This window comes from Ovis canadensis, chromosome 10 (assembly GCF_042477335.2).
Source record: "Ovis canadensis isolate MfBH-ARS-UI-01 breed Bighorn chromosome 10, ARS-UI_OviCan_v2, whole genome shotgun sequence".
Lineage (NCBI taxonomy): Eukaryota > Metazoa > Chordata > Mammalia > Artiodactyla > Bovidae > Ovis > Ovis canadensis.
In genome coordinates, this window is record NC_091254.1 from 19,432,583 (window position 1) to 19,448,557 (window position 15,975).

The 15,975-nt window shown below is 34.8% G+C and overlaps 1 protein-coding gene across 2 annotated transcripts in view; it reads right to left on the reverse strand.

The window, feature by feature from the left end:
- Positions 1 to 7,311: 7,311 nt before the first annotated feature.
- Positions 7,312 to 15,975, reverse strand: part of PCDH17 (protocadherin 17) — a 109,394-nt gene continuing 100,730 nt past the window's right edge. For both annotated transcript variants that reach the window (XM_069602162.1, XM_069602161.1), the window contains exon 4: positions 7,312 to 9,395. In XM_069602162.1, the coding sequence (XP_069458263.1) occupies positions 8,713 to 9,395 (683 nt within the window). In that variant the 3' untranslated portion in view covers positions 7,312 to 8,712. The remainder of the gene's footprint in view (positions 9,396 to 15,975) is intronic.

Genomic DNA, 15,975 nt, shown 5'->3' on the forward strand with positions numbered 1-15,975 from the left:
GATGACACCACCCTGATGGCAGAAAGTGAAAAGGAACTAAAAACCCTCTTGATGAGAGTGAAAGAGGAGAGTGAAAAAGTTGGCTTAAAGCTCAACAGTCAGAAAACTAAGATCATGGCATCTGGTCTCATCACTTCATGGCAAATAGATGGGGAAATAGTGGAAACAGTGTCAGACTTTAATTTCGGGGGCTCCAAAATCACTGCACATGGTGATTACAGCCATGAAATTAAAAGACGCTAACTCCTTGGAAGGAAAGTTATGACCAACCTAGATAGCATATTCAAAAGCAGAGACATTACTTAGCTGACTAAGGCCCGTCTAGTCAAGGCTATGATTTTTCCAGTGGTCATATACGGATGTGAGAGTTGGACTGTGAAGAAAGCTGAATGCTGAAGAATTGATGCTTTTGAACTGTGGTGTTGGAGAAGACTCTTGAGAGTCCCTTGGACTGCAAGGAGGTCCAACCGGTCCATTCTAAAGGAGATCAGCCCTGGGTGTACATTGGAAGGACTGATGTTGGAGCTGAAATGCCAATACTTTGGCCACCTCATGAGAAGAGTTGACTCATTGGAAAAGACTCTGATGTTAGGAGGAGTTGGGGGCAGGAGGAGAAGGGGACAACAGAGGATGAGACGGCTGGATGGCATCACCGACACAATGGACATGAGTTTGAGTGGACTCCGGGTGTTGGTTTTGGACAGGGAGGCCTGGCGTGCTGCGGTTCATGGGGTTGCCAAGAGTTGGACATGACTGAGCGAATGAACTGAACTGAACTGAGGCACTAATAATAATAATAATAATAATAATAATATGATTTACTTTCTATCACATTTTCAAATTTTCAGTGAAGTAGCGAGGCACTCTTCCATAAAGATTTTAACTAAAAACCCTGTATATTAATTTATTTACCACCTTTTATACATCTGTTATATTTTATTAAGCATTTTGTCAATTTTAACACTCTATGTAGGCTACATCTAAAAAAGAGTTGTTTCCTATAGGTTAATAAAATCAATTTGAACATTTTCTACTTGCTGTAACTATTGGATTTCACATCACTACCTCTATAATATATCCATAAATAAAAAGACATATAGAAATATATTTACATGAACATACCTAATGGAAAAATAGATGAGAAAGACTATATAATACTTGATATTGATATAAAATTATGAAATTAAGATGAAAATAAGAGACTGGTTATATGCAAGACAGTAGACAATGCTATAAAAATTAATGATATAATGATATCTATATAATTAAACCTGATTTTTAATATAAAGAACAGAATAAAAATTCAAAAATATTACATCAAAGCAAATTATCACAGTGAAAACATATTTCAACTGCAAAAATAAGGAGAAATAATGTCAAAATATGATGGCAAAGAGATAGTGTTGAGATATTCAGCTGATCAATAAAGTGAAGGAATGAATACCATATTCCATCTATCTGAATTTAAACTTTTGAAACATAAAACAGTTAGTGTTAAAATTACATTAAAATTTATTTCTGGACCTCTTGAGAATAAGTTTAGTTTTCTGTAAATTGCAAAGGGAGATATTTTAAAATGCATGAGTAAGCAAAACTCAGGAAGAATCAGAACACTTCACTTTTGATTAACCAGACAGAAAATGACTTGGATAGCTATAGTAATCTCTCTTTTTCATCAGATTACTGAAAATAGCAATGATATAATATTTTATCAGATGTGGATGAGGAAAGTCATAAATAAAAAAGTGTGTTCATCCTTTATCTATTTTGCTACTACTTAAATTCTCTTCTTTATTTTGTGATACTGACATTTGAAATAATTTGACTCTCATGCCTCCATATGTGCATATTGATCCATATATATGAATGCAATATTTAAATATTCTTTCAATATTATTAGTTTATGTGATTATTTCTAAGAAGTCAATTAGTAATCTTATTAATTCAGCATAAGCATAACCTTATGATGTAAAGGAATTAAATAAAATCTATGAATATTTTCTGTGAGAATATGTGAAGTTCATGAAAAAGCAAATCTTCCATAACATTTCAGAATATTTTGGAGACCATACCATCAATGCTGTGAAACAATTTTATAAATGACAGTAAAGAATTGAAGGCAATCTCTTTTAGAGGCAAGCCTCTCTTGGAGGCTCAATTCTTATAATGTCTTTAATTTTTCTTGTAGAGTGCAATCCCTATTCTCTATTTTTAAATTATTTAAAATTATTTTAAATTATAGTTGTTATGAACTATAAACATAGAGACTATCTAGGTTATATAATGTGACTGTCAACTTAAAGTGAAAGGCATATTACTGACATAATTTAATGTTTTAGTATGATAAACTTAAGATACTAGAAAGGCTAGATGTTAACAAGAGCAAGATTTTGGAATCCACAAAATCCGCTGCAAATAGAGGAAGTGCTCAGTAAGTTCAGTGTGATCTTAAGATTTCCAAGTTCAATGTCTTTGGTTAAGTTTATTTACTTCCTTGACCTTCAAATTTCTAATTTTGTAATGCCTTCTAAATTTGTGAAAATTCTCTGGGAACTGGAAAATTCTCTACAAATAGAATTTATCAATATTAACTAGGCTTGTGTAACTATTATTTGACCTGCCTGATGCTACAAATCCTTAGGGAAATAAGCACAATTTTCATATAAATAGTACTGACCAATATTTTATACAAAATATCATGATATACTGTCTAAGTTGAACAATAACAAAGAAAGCTTCCAATATTGTTTCTGTTTTACAACAATTGAAAAATATTATGAAATAATTTGATTGAATATTGTACCTTCAGGAAATAGATTTTGAAATATAAATAATAATCAAAATTTAGTTCACTAGAATGCTATAGATCATTTATAAATTGTTCCTCTCAAAGTGAAATGCTTCATTTGTAAGATAAAAAATAGAACACATCTAATGGGCGAAGTCAGTCTGTGTGATACAAAATTTGTAAAAAAACAAAAACTCACAAAAATATTCCCTCTCTAATCAATATTTGTATGTAAGATACTCATTAACATTTAAAGTAGCTTCAAAAACTAAGTTATTGTTTGGCAGCTTTTTCTGAATTATTAAAAAGGGAGAACAGGGAAAGAAGTTGTACCCTTTTATAAATCCTAATGGACAGTGGATTATCCAGCATTATTAATTTCTAATATGAACAGAAAATGATATATTTCCTTGGTGAACCATGTGCCAACCATCTACAAAAGCATGTGATAAAGAGTTTGAAGATGGTCCATTAACTTGATGGTTTATTTCTCTGTGCTGTATTGATGCTATAGTGATGCTTAAGAATTTTTTCTCTTTTTATATCCTACAAATAATTGCTCTCTGATTGTCAAGTAATTATATCTTTGGGGCATATCTACTTAAAATATACCATAATCTGAGGGGCTTTGATAGCTCATTGACATGACGGAAGCTTGTGATACATGTTGCACACATGACTTCCTCCTCACTGTAACCTGGCCAGGTAGAGTTGTTCATCTGAATGACTTCCAAATCCTTCAGCCCTGGTCAACTGGTTCAGGTGAGTCAATTAACACACTTGAAAGCAATAAATGACGTGATAACCATATGGTTTTGCTCTACTTAACACAGAAATATTTTTATTATAAAAGGTAATATAAGCTCAATTTCTATGAGGCAATATAATTCAAGGCAATATAAGATCATTTCTATGTTAGCATATACAACCTAGGTACAAGGATCTGATGGTAAAATGTAATCATTTTAGTTTTTTGTACCTTAGGACCATTGTATGGAACCTAACACCTAAGTGGTGCTCACTGAAAAAGAAACAGACATGTTAACCAATAAACGAACAAAATAATGGATAGGACATTTAGTCTATTCTAATAACTCTAAACCACAAAGATCTTAAATATGGAAAAGCAATGCACACTTCTTGATGTAATTTATACTGTCAGAAGAAAAGCAAAATTAAAAGAAAAAAAATCAACAGGGGCAGAACATTATGTTGGTCTGTAATTTAGAAGATGCTACTCACTGGGTGTGAACTAGCAGAGATATGGGATGTGTGGTCTAGCTGAGGGAAAAGGCCAACAAACAATTCTAGTTCATAAAGAGCTGAACTTACCTCTTTGTTTCTCCCAGCAGACTACTGTGACTCAGGCACCATTTGGATTTTACTGTTTACTCCCGGGGCATAATTGCCCAAGGAAAACATAGAGTAGGAATTCATAAACATTTGTTTAGTAAGTAGAAAGAGAGGCTTATTATTTTAAGATGCCACAATAAACACGTACTAACTTTAAAATGCCATTTATAAATAGGTGGTTTTATCAGTCATGTAAGCTTATGAGAGGTCTTATAAAAATGACTTTTCTGAAGTCCTTTAGGATCTTGTACCAAAGCATCTTCAAACCAATCATAAATATGAAAAGCCACTAGTATCATAAGGCTATGACTCCATGGTAAGTATTTGACTATCCAACTTATCAGGCTATCTGAAAGCCTGGTAATGAATTCCCACTGAGTGACATTATTGCTAAATAAGTTTTCCAAAAGCTTATTTTACTGGCAAATAAAGGAATAGCACAAACATTTATGATGTCACAATTGCTTTCCAAAATAATTATGATCAGGGTGTCTGCGGTACACAGTGTATTAGAGAATGCAAGGGAAGGCAACACCACTATTAGTAATAGCTTTTTATTCAGAGTCCTCATTTTCCAGATAGGTCACATTAAACACAGCCATTAAACAATAGCGTTGAGATAAATCCATACAATGTATGCTGCTTTGTTGTTGTCCTTGTTCACCAATCACTTGGTGCAGCTAAGAACCTTATGGAGCAATGGGGCTGATAAATGGGGATAGCCAACCTATGAAACACTGGAGCCAGGAAAGTCAGACTTTATTCAGGTCTCATTCAATTACATTTCGAATCAACACATCTTGATAGCCAAAACTCTCATGTGAATTAATGCTCCAATAAGTGTTGTGTGTTGTCAAAAGAATATAATTAGACAATAATGAGTGGGCATATATTATGCCAAATCTCAGTCTACTTGTTGACCTCAGCAACTTCTACTCCATTAGGCAACAAACAGCTTTTAACCTGGTTTTAATAAAGCATACTGCTCCATCACGACATTACTTTTTTTTCTTTTTTTATGGTATCATTTTTTAAATTGAGCAGTACCTAGATCCTTTAAAGGGAAGTCATGTTTTACAAGATCTCAGCTAATTTAGAAAAACAAAACAAGTCAATTTCCCAACCAGGAATTCAATTAATTTATGGAGTAGTGAGCCAATATTTGCATATTGCCTGCAGTAAGGATTAACTATGCCAGGTTAAGAAATAAAATGAAAGCATTCTTTGAAATTGTGTGATACATCTCTTTTATGTTTACTTTGGTATAGGTACAACTAACACTGATTCTCACTACTTTTAATTTTAATGAAAAGATCTTTTATCATTAACACATTAACATTTAATGGAAATATTGCTTTGTTACCGGTACTTTTTTTAGTTCATCAGTAAACAATTTTTAGAACTTTGACTTTCTTATGAAAAAAATTCTATAGATTCTTTTTTTCTGTGCTTGATACAGTTATTCAAGGACTTAAAAGACAAAGTATTTTTATTTATTTTGAATGTAGGGGATTTTTTTGAGGGGCCAGTAATTGGAGCATATGAATTAAGATAATTTTTCACATTCTGAATTGCGACAAAAACCCCTTGAAATATCACTGCATCACCCCTTGGAGCAAGTTGCTCCCCAAAGGGGTAATTTTGGCATCTCAGAGACTTCCATGGAAGCCAAGCACCAGAGGTCTGTAATAAAGGCATTTGCCAGCCAAATGAATAAAAGCAAGATTCCCTTCAACTCAACTATAAAAGCTTAGAGTCCTGACTGCTGAATTACCACCAACTGGTAAATAAATAATCACTACTAAATACAGATAATGTGTTAAACAGCTAAGGCTAGTAAATCACTGGTGACAGAGAGCCTAAAGGTAATCCCTCACACACTGGCACAACCAATTCTTAAAATCTGATAGTGTTTTAATGTATTCAGACACTTTTAATAAATTGAACAACTGGTTACTCAGCATTAAGAACATTTTAAAAATAAACCCTACTCTCTTTGTTGATTTCATTTACATACTGCCTTAGATTTTACTACTTGGCTATTGTCTAGTAAGAGAGAGGCAACACTTGGTAAGACTAAATGGAAATCAGTTTTCCATCAAATCATAGCTATCAAGCTAAATCAACCTGTAGTCTCCTGGCAAAAAATAACATCATATAACAGAGACGACACATTTCAGATACATAAATTGTCCAAAATATAGAGAGTCAATTAAGTTTCACATGTACAAGATCCTTTCTTTTCTAATTTAAACATTTATGAATAATAAAAACCAAGAGTAGAGCTTTGGAAAGGCTGTTACTAGGAACCAAATACAGTTCTCAAGAGAATAAGGCTGATGGGAGTTGTCCACTCTTCCCTTTCAAAGAAGTTCTGCAAACGAGGTACAGTCTCAAATCTTGACAGCATTGGACGGAAATCTTTTCAGTTGGATTTTTCGAGGTTTAAAATTACAAAACTGAATTCACCTCTGTGTTTGTTTTTGCTTTTGTTTTTGATATAAGGATTTTATGACATTTACGCTGTTACTACACTGGCTTGGTGGCCAGGAAAGAAGGCACAGAATTCTCCACCAGTTTGCAAATAATGCATTTTTCTGCTCCAGTGCACAAACAGCCTTTATTTAACTCAGCACCACATATTCTAAGGTATGGGCTGGAAACTGTTTGTCATGAAGCTGTAAAATGCCAGAATTTTTAAACGCTGAAGGAAAATGTCAATCAAGGCATTTTCCCATCTGCTGCTGCTTCTGCAAGTGCTAATTTTACTTTTTCCCAATTCCTGAAATTTGAGGTTTCCTAGCCTCATATGGAAGTAAGTTTGAAACTTGCTAAATGTCACAAGGAAAGGTGCAACAAAATGAAGGAAGAGAAGGTGTATTGTTCTCAAAGGACAGCGATAAAAAGAGGCAGAAGAGCACTGAAAAAAAAAAGGCAAACCTTTTGTTAAGACCAAGACCTCTTATAAAACACTACACAATGCAAGTAACCAGTGCTGGTACCACACATGCATTAAAGCATTTTGCATGGTTTTGAAATATAATGGGAACACACATCTTGAACCACTTAGGATACTTTTGAGAACCAATCAACAGTATGATATCTACATAGGCAGAAGCTGCAAGTTATTGAAAAACATGAAGAAGTTTCAGGTATTGGTACAAATGTAATTCTTGTGATTTAGCATGACTTTAATAAAAGCTTCCACAAAGGATTTGCACATAACCGTGACTGACAGATGTATTTTCTGACCTTTCAGTTAGCTCCATCAGCTCACTCAAACACATTTTGAACAGATTATGTACTGTAGTACTTGGTAGACTATACATTAAACAAGAGACTTTGCTCTGAGGCACTGCTTCCAACACTCCATGGGGAAAAGGAAGCAGGAAAAAACAAAACTCATAGAGTTCGACAGCTACTGAGGCAACACTTGCCATTTACAATATAAGCCCAAATATTTTTGCAACACAACTATATATTAATTTAATAAAATACACAATATAGCTCTTATACACTCAACAATTTGGCTCATATGCACTGAATCTGCAATAAATCAATAAAAATATGTCATTTGATGTAAACACATTTAATTTTCTTACATTTGCACATTTAAATGGTCATGTGATTTGTGTATGTCTAAAACATTTTCACGTTCCTGAGCTATTTTAGTGTCCACAAATGAATAAAACATATCAATCATGTTAATTGTCTCTGAATATCAGCACTCAACGGTAACTATTTTTCAGAACTTTTCTAGGGCAAATTTAAAACATATCCATTGTTATGCGTATGTTTGTTGGACACTAAAATGCTAAAGAGGCATTTTAAACCTTTAAATTTACTTCTCCTTTCATGAAGTGAATTAGGCTATGTGTGTGCAGGACAAAATGGAATATATCTTTTTACATTTAACTTTTATACGACATGAGGTGTTTTACAAATGACCCAGTTTTTAATTTTTTTTTCGACTAATGATACGGAATGTTCTCTGTGTTTATATGTGTGGCAGATAACTTTATACAGAAATGTTTACCACAAATATGTGTTAATGTTTGGTGTAGCTTGGACTACTGCAAGGTCTTTTCGGGACGTTCAGTAGAAGCCTGTGGTGACTGCTAGAAATTCTACCACAGATCAAAAATTATGACCCTGCTTTGACTGGGGTTTATAGGTAAACAGTTAAGTCAGCATAAACCATGGAGGACAGTCTTAGAGCAATCAGAAAAATTCTTCCATTCTCATTCTGCATACCTTCCTAACAGATTGTCAAAAGGTAACTTGCTTCATCATCCTTTTTTAACTCCTCTCCTTTTTCTTCTCTGTTTGTCTTTCCTCTTTGAGCATCATTAATTCTGTCCTAATATAAGTCTGGTCAGAAAAAACCATCGTTATCTCTGAAAAAGAAATAGCAGTGAAAAGAACGTACTCGTGGGCACTTCAGATGTTCACTAAGAGCCTGAAAGCAGCATCGGTCTTTCTTCATCCCTGTACAATGAGGTTGTCACCAGGAGGGATCACTTTTCAATCAAAAGAAGAAACAGGAAGATGCCAATGCCTTTTGTTCTTTTTCACTTTCTCACAGCCACAGGGTCATTTCCCCGGCAGTCCTGCAGAAGCTTGTCGATTTCCCTCACAACCTCCTCTGCATCCACCGCCTCTCTGCCCAGATCCTGGCCGGGGTGGTCAAGTTGCTCCAGGACGGTGCCCATCTCGCTGGAATCCCGGCTGGCTCTTGAATGCACATCTGCAAAGACCCTTGCCATCTGCTCAGAAGCCAGGAAGGGAGGGTCTCTTGGTTGCTTGCTGGGGGACAGATACTGACTGTCAGTGGGCAAGTACTGGCTGCTCGCCTCAGCCAGGGCTCCTGGCTTTGCTTCGCAACTATCCAAGGAGCCTTTTGTGGAAGTGCAAGGCTCGATGCATGCCTTGGTCGGGCTGCTTGATGCTGAAGGGACCTCTTGGAGGAGAGGGCTCAGGGCACGTTTGGCTTTTAAATAAGGTTTCACATTGGCAATGAGAATCGTGTGCTCTCGCTTGTCTTTTCCAAATGTACAAAAAGTCTTTTTCCCAGTGGGATTCACAGTTTCGTAAGTCTCAGTCTCAACATTAGCTTCAACTGTGGGTACAAAGAGATTTGTGCGGTAATCTGCATTTTCAGCCTGATTGGTTGCAGGGAACTGTGGCATCCAGCACCTGTCAGAATGACCAAGCACTCGGCATTCATCTGTGCAATTAACACACTCTTCCGGTTCTGCAAAACAAAAGAAAGACAGCAAAGCCAATCACTAGGGTCGCCGCCTTTACATTTCTACCGAGACTGTGATCCACTCTCCCTGGGTTTGCTTGACCTCTGGTCTCTTAATTAAAAAGAAAAGAAAACAATAATTAAAACATTTCAGGATGGTTGCATAAACCTGCTGGTTGAGACAATGGTTTTATTTAAGTCTATTCTCTAGATATTAACGAATTCCCATAGCCTGGAAAGAAGTAAAAAGTGGCCATTGGAGAATCATTCTCAGTAGAATAGAACATCACTGTAAACTAATCTCCTGGGGATATCAGTTTGTCTTTGTTCTGTATAATCCATCCTGGAAACAGGGAACTTCAAAAAGGATTACCAGGATTAATTTTTCAAATCAAATAACAGTACAGAAACTGAATTGCAAACTTCCATACCAAGTCCTAACCTGATTTTTTTTTTTTCATGTTTTATCCCTCTTTTGCTTGTAATTGTTATTTTGGTAACAGTCATGAAATAAAACTTTTCTTTTAAAAGCTTACTTTTCCTACTGAGAGTAACAAATAGAATTTTCTATCCAAATGTGCTATAAATAGTCTTGTCAAAAATGTACATAGTCCTATCGTAGTAGATTTGCAGACGGATCACATAATCAGGTTTCCTCACTTCGATCTTTTTTGTTTGTTTTGTTTTTGGTGTAAGTGAAAATGGATTTAGTCAAGAGAAATAGTTCAGAATGAATGACAAATCTTGATTTCCTAAACAGTAATGCTCTGGGAGAATTTCACTTCTCTTTCACGATAACATGTAGATAATCTAAATAAACCATTCTTTTAATTATGACTCTTTCAAAGATGCTGAACAAGAAAATATGAAAGAAAATTCCTTCACTATGACAACAGTGCATGAATTCAATATTTTAAGCTATAACTTTGAACTATATCTTCCCAGTTTTCCCTTTCATCAACAAATGATTGTCCTCCTTATGTTTAATGATCCTTTTTAAAACAGGGACTTTTTTTCAGGAGAGGATATTTACAATTTAACTCTATGTGATGGGAATAGAATTCCCTACACATTTGGGAACTCTTGGGATTACCATTTAATTGATGCAAGAGGATCTCTATAATGTATAGTGTCCTATGTGCAAGGGGAAAATCAGCAAATTTAATAGCACTGATACATTTATACAGTTGCATTTAAGTCATATACAAAATCTGTTTATATTTAGAACACATAAATCATTCCTTATCCAAAAAGAAAATAAATAAACCACAACTTAACTTACCTTAAAAGATTTTAGGATAAAATAATTTTCTATGAAACTAAACTCTTAGAAAGGAATCAAGATGGTGTTTTGACAGAACAAAAATTCTATGATATTTCATAGCATGTATCATGCACACATGAAATGTTAAAAAGAAGTATCTAGGTGGCTTTTCCCTATTTTAATTGTCTTTCTTCTTAAAATACATTTACATAAGCAGTGAAAAGAATATGTTAAGCTTATTATGTAAAGCAGTCAAGAATGCTGAAATGTAGTCTCAAAGTAAACTATCTACTATGTACTCACAAACTCAAATACTATCTATGATTTGAAAGGTTGTCAGACAGATGGACACAAACAGAAGCAGAAGAAGCTAGGAAATTTTCTGGAAAGCCTCCCTGTGCAGATTTAAAGTAGAGTAAGATTTAAACAATAGGATATCGAAAATGTTTAATATCAGGTGTCTGTTTATGTATTCTGAAAGTAAATCATCAATATTATACCTGTGTCAGTAAGTTTTAGAAAAAAAAATACATATCATTTCACTCAACTAATTTTATTCTTCAAAGATCCAGTGAAAAACTTTACCATCCATTTCACTTGGTAATATTTTTGTATCTTTTAGAGTTGTGACTTTTAAAAACTATTTACAACTCATACGTTCTCTTTGAAATACACTAACATAGTTTTATTTTTCAATATTGAATGGTCTCAGTTTCAGCAATTTGGATAGCCCAGCTCTGAATGAATTTAATATGAATTTAAGAAGAGAGTGAAAAAGATAGAATAATGCAGATGTATGAAAGTATAAATCAACCTTGGATTTGAAACCATCAACATAAACTCTGCAGTTCTACTACCCAACTTCATGTCACAACTGAGGGAGAAAATTTCGAGTACTGATTATGACACATTACATGCTGTTCACCTTGGGATTAGACTGTAATTTTGATAGCAGCCACTACACTAAGGAAACCACAGCTCTGTGGTTTCCCCAGTTTACTGGTTATCATGTTACCCTAACATGTGCAAGGTCTCCGTTTGGAAACTGGGTGGAAACAGCCTCACTTTTGGGCTTCCCTGGTGGCTCAGCTGGTAAAGAATCTGCGTTCTATGCAGGAGACCTGGGTTCAATCCTTGGTTTGGGAAGATTCTCTGGAGAAGGGAACCGCTACCCACTCCAGTGTTCTGACCTGAAAAATCCCATGGGCTGTATAGTCCATGGGGTCACAAAGAGTCGGACATGACTGAGCAATAGACTTGATAGCAGCAGTTCACAGATGGTGAAGAAAATTAAATGGACACTTTTGTATAAACAGCAGAAACTGTGAGCATAAAGTGAACTATAATTGCCAAGGGTCAAGTAATTTATAAAAAAGTCAAATTATTTCTGAAATAACACAAATAAATAGATGATTAGGTTGGTACATAAAAGAGACATTGGTAGTAAATAAAGAATGACCAGCTAGACCAAAAAAAGGAAAAAAAAAAAACAAAAACAAAAAACAAAAAACTGACCAGCAAGACAAAAAGAAATAGAGAGGAAAAAAGGAATGCTAAGTGAGAGGAGAGAGAGATGGAGGGAGGAATTAGAGGATTAAGGGAAGAGGAGTCATATTGGGAGGATTTTTCCTATGCACACCTTCTATTATAATTTTTTAAATCCCCTCAATAAACTAAGTGTGTATAATAAAGGATAATAACGTGGAGGATTTTCTCCAGCTCTAGAGCCTTAGAGGTAGATGATAAAACTTATTTCTGTACCGTGGGGAAATGAATTCCAGAATAGATATGTTGAATTATGAACTATAAAAATGAAAAAAGAAACAAGTTACATAGACAGCCACTATTTACAGAGTTTAGATATTTGCATCAAAAAAAAAAAAAAATGTAGGCATCCTGGACAGAAAATAAACTTAGAGAACTTTGACCCAAGATTCACTTTTTCTTCTGGGCCAATCTGGTATTACAAAGAAATCATTTACCCTATTTTTGTCCTTTCCTCAATATAACATGATAACTCTTTCACAAAATCACCCTTTGCCAAGAAAGATCGGATAATCCAAAAGGTATACAAATGAAAATAAAAACCATATGATTATCTCAATAGATGCAGAGAAGGCCTTTGACAAAATTCAACATCCATTTATGATAAAAACTCTCCAGAAAGCAGGAATAGAAGGAACATACCTCAACATAATAAAAGCTATATATGACAAACCCACAGCAAACATTATCCTCAATGGTGAAAAACTGAAAGCATTTCCCCTAAAGTCAGGAACAAGACAAGGGTGTCCACTTTCACCGCTACTATTCAACATAGTTCTGGAAGTTTTGGCCACAGCAATCAGAGCAGAAAAAGAAATAAAAGGAATCCAAGTTGGAAAAGAAGAAGTAACACTCTCACTGTTTGCAGATGACATGATCCTCTACATGGAAAACCCTAAAGACTCCACCAGAAAATTACTAGAGCTAATTAATGAATATAGTAAAGTTGCAGAATATAAAATCAACACACAGAAATCCCTTGCATTCCTATACACTAATAATGAGAAAGTAGAAAAAGAAATTAAGGAAACAATTCCATTCACCATTGCAACGAAATGAATAAAATACTTAGGAATATATCTACCTAGAGAAACTAAAGACCCATATATAGAAAACTATAAAACACTGATGAAAGAAATCAAAGAGGACACTAATAGATGGAGAAATATACCATGTTCATGGATCGGAAGAACCAATATAGTGAAAATGAGTATACTACCCAAAGCAATTTACAAATTCAATGCAATCTGTATCAAGCTACCAGCCATATTTTTCACAGAACTAGAACAAATAATTTCAAGATTTGTATGGAAATACAAAAAACCTCGAATTGCCAAAGCAATCTTGAGAAATAAGAATGGAACTGGAGGAATCAACTTGCCTGACTTCAGGCTCTACTACAAAGCCACAGTCATCAAGACAGTATGGTACTGGCACAAAGACAGACATATATATCAATGGAACAAAATAGAAAGCCCAGAGATAAATCCACACACATATGGACACCTTATTTTTGACAAAGGAGGCAAGAATATACAATGGAGTAAAGACAATCTCTTTAACAAGTGGTGCTGGGAAAACTGGTCAACCACGTGTAAAAGAATGAAACTAGATCACTTTCTAACACCGTACACAAAAATAAACTCAAAATGGATTAAAGATCTAAATGTAAGACCAGAAACTATAAAACTCCTAGAGGAGAACATAGGCAAAACACTCTCCGACATAAATCACAGCAGGATCCTCTATGATCCACCTCCCAGAATTCTGGAAATAAAAGCAAAAATAAACAAATGGGATCTAATTAAAATTAAAAGCTTCTGCACAACAAAGGAAAATATAAGCAAGGTGAAAAGACAGCCTTCTGAATGGGAGAAAATAATAGCAAATGAAGCAACTGACAAACAACTAATCTCAAAAATATACAAGCAACTTATGCAGCTCAATTCCAGAAAAATAAACGACCCAATCAAAAAATGGGCCAAATAACTAAATAGACATTTCTCCAAAGAAGACATACGGATGGCTAACAAACACATGAAAAGATGCTCAACATCACTCATTATTAGAGAAATGCAAATCAAAACCACAATGAGGTACCACTTCACACCAGTCAGAATGGCTGCGACCCAAAAATCTGCAAGCAATAAATACTGGAGAGGGTGTGGAGAAAAGAGAACCCTCCTACACTGTTGGTGGGAATGCAAACTAGTACAGCCACTATGGAGAACAGTGTGGAGATTCCTTTAAAAATTGCAAATAGAACTACCTTATGACCCAGCAATCCAACTGCTGGGCATACACACCAAGGAAACCAGAATGGAAAGAGACACATGTACCCCAAAGTTCATCGCAGCACTGTTTATAATAGCCAGGACATGGAAACAACCTAGATGTCCATCAGCAGATGAATGGATAAGAAAGCTGTGGTACATATACACAATGGAGTATTACTCAGCCGTTAAAAAGAATTCATTTGAATCAGTTCTGATGAGATGGATGAAACTGGAGCCGATTATACAGAGTGAAGTAAGCCAGAAAGAAAAATACCAATACAGTATACTAACACATATATATGGAATTTAGAAAGATGGCAATGACGACCCTGTATGCAAGACAGGAAAAAAGACACAGATGTGTGTAACGGACTTTTGGACTCAGAGGGAGAAGGAGAGGGTGGGATGATTTGGGAGATTGGCATTCTAACATGCATACTATCATGTAAGAATGGAATCGCCAGTCTATGTCTGATGCAGAATACAGCATGCTTGGGGCTGGTCCATGGGGATGACCCAGAGAGATGTTATGGGGAGGGAGGTGGGAGGGGGTTCATGTTTGGGAATGCATGTAAGAATTAAAGATTTTTAAAATTAAAAAATAAATAAATAAATAAATGCCACATTAAAAAAAAAAAAGAGAGAGAGTAACCGAGAAGTAAACATGTTTCTATTGCAAAGTGAAAACAACTTTGAAGTCCAATCGCTGGAAATATGGGCAGTTCTGTCTGTAGAGAAAGTTTACAGCGTCTAATCTTTTAAATGAATAATTATCTGAAGGACTGTGTGACATCTGCAGAATTTAAATTCTTGTTTACTATTAAGAATCACTTTCTATACTACTATGGACTTCCCTAGTGGCTCAGATGGTAAAGGATCTACCTGCAGTGCAGGAGAACTGGGTTCAATCCCTGGATTGGGAAGATCCCCTGGAGAAGGGAAAGGCTATCCACTTTAGTATTCTTGCCTGGAGAATTTCATGCACAGAGGAGTCTAGTGGGCTACAGTCCATGAGGTCACAAAGAATTGGAAATGGCTGAGCAAGTAGCACTTTCTTTACCACTATAATCACATTTGCTATTATATAAGATGCCAAGGGGAGGGATCTAAACATAGTCATCTTAATTAGGTCAGTTTTAATTTATATTATTTTTTTTTTTGCAAAAGATATAGTCACTCCAATTACTAGAAGTACTTGCAATTCAGCTGCCACCATAAACTACACACACAGACACACACACGCATACAAATCTCTATTTGTATGTGTGTAATAAAATTGAGCTTACTCCAGCAGATAGTCCAAACAAAATTTTAAAACTCAAATGCATTTCCAATGTATTCCTAAAAATTAAAAACCAGTAACTACCATAAAAGAAATACAGATGAATGAATAAAATGGACAGAAAAGTTATATATTAGTAATATAAAAGTTATATATTAGTATTATAAAAGTTATGTATTAGTAATATAAAAGATATATATCTATAAGCATATATATATG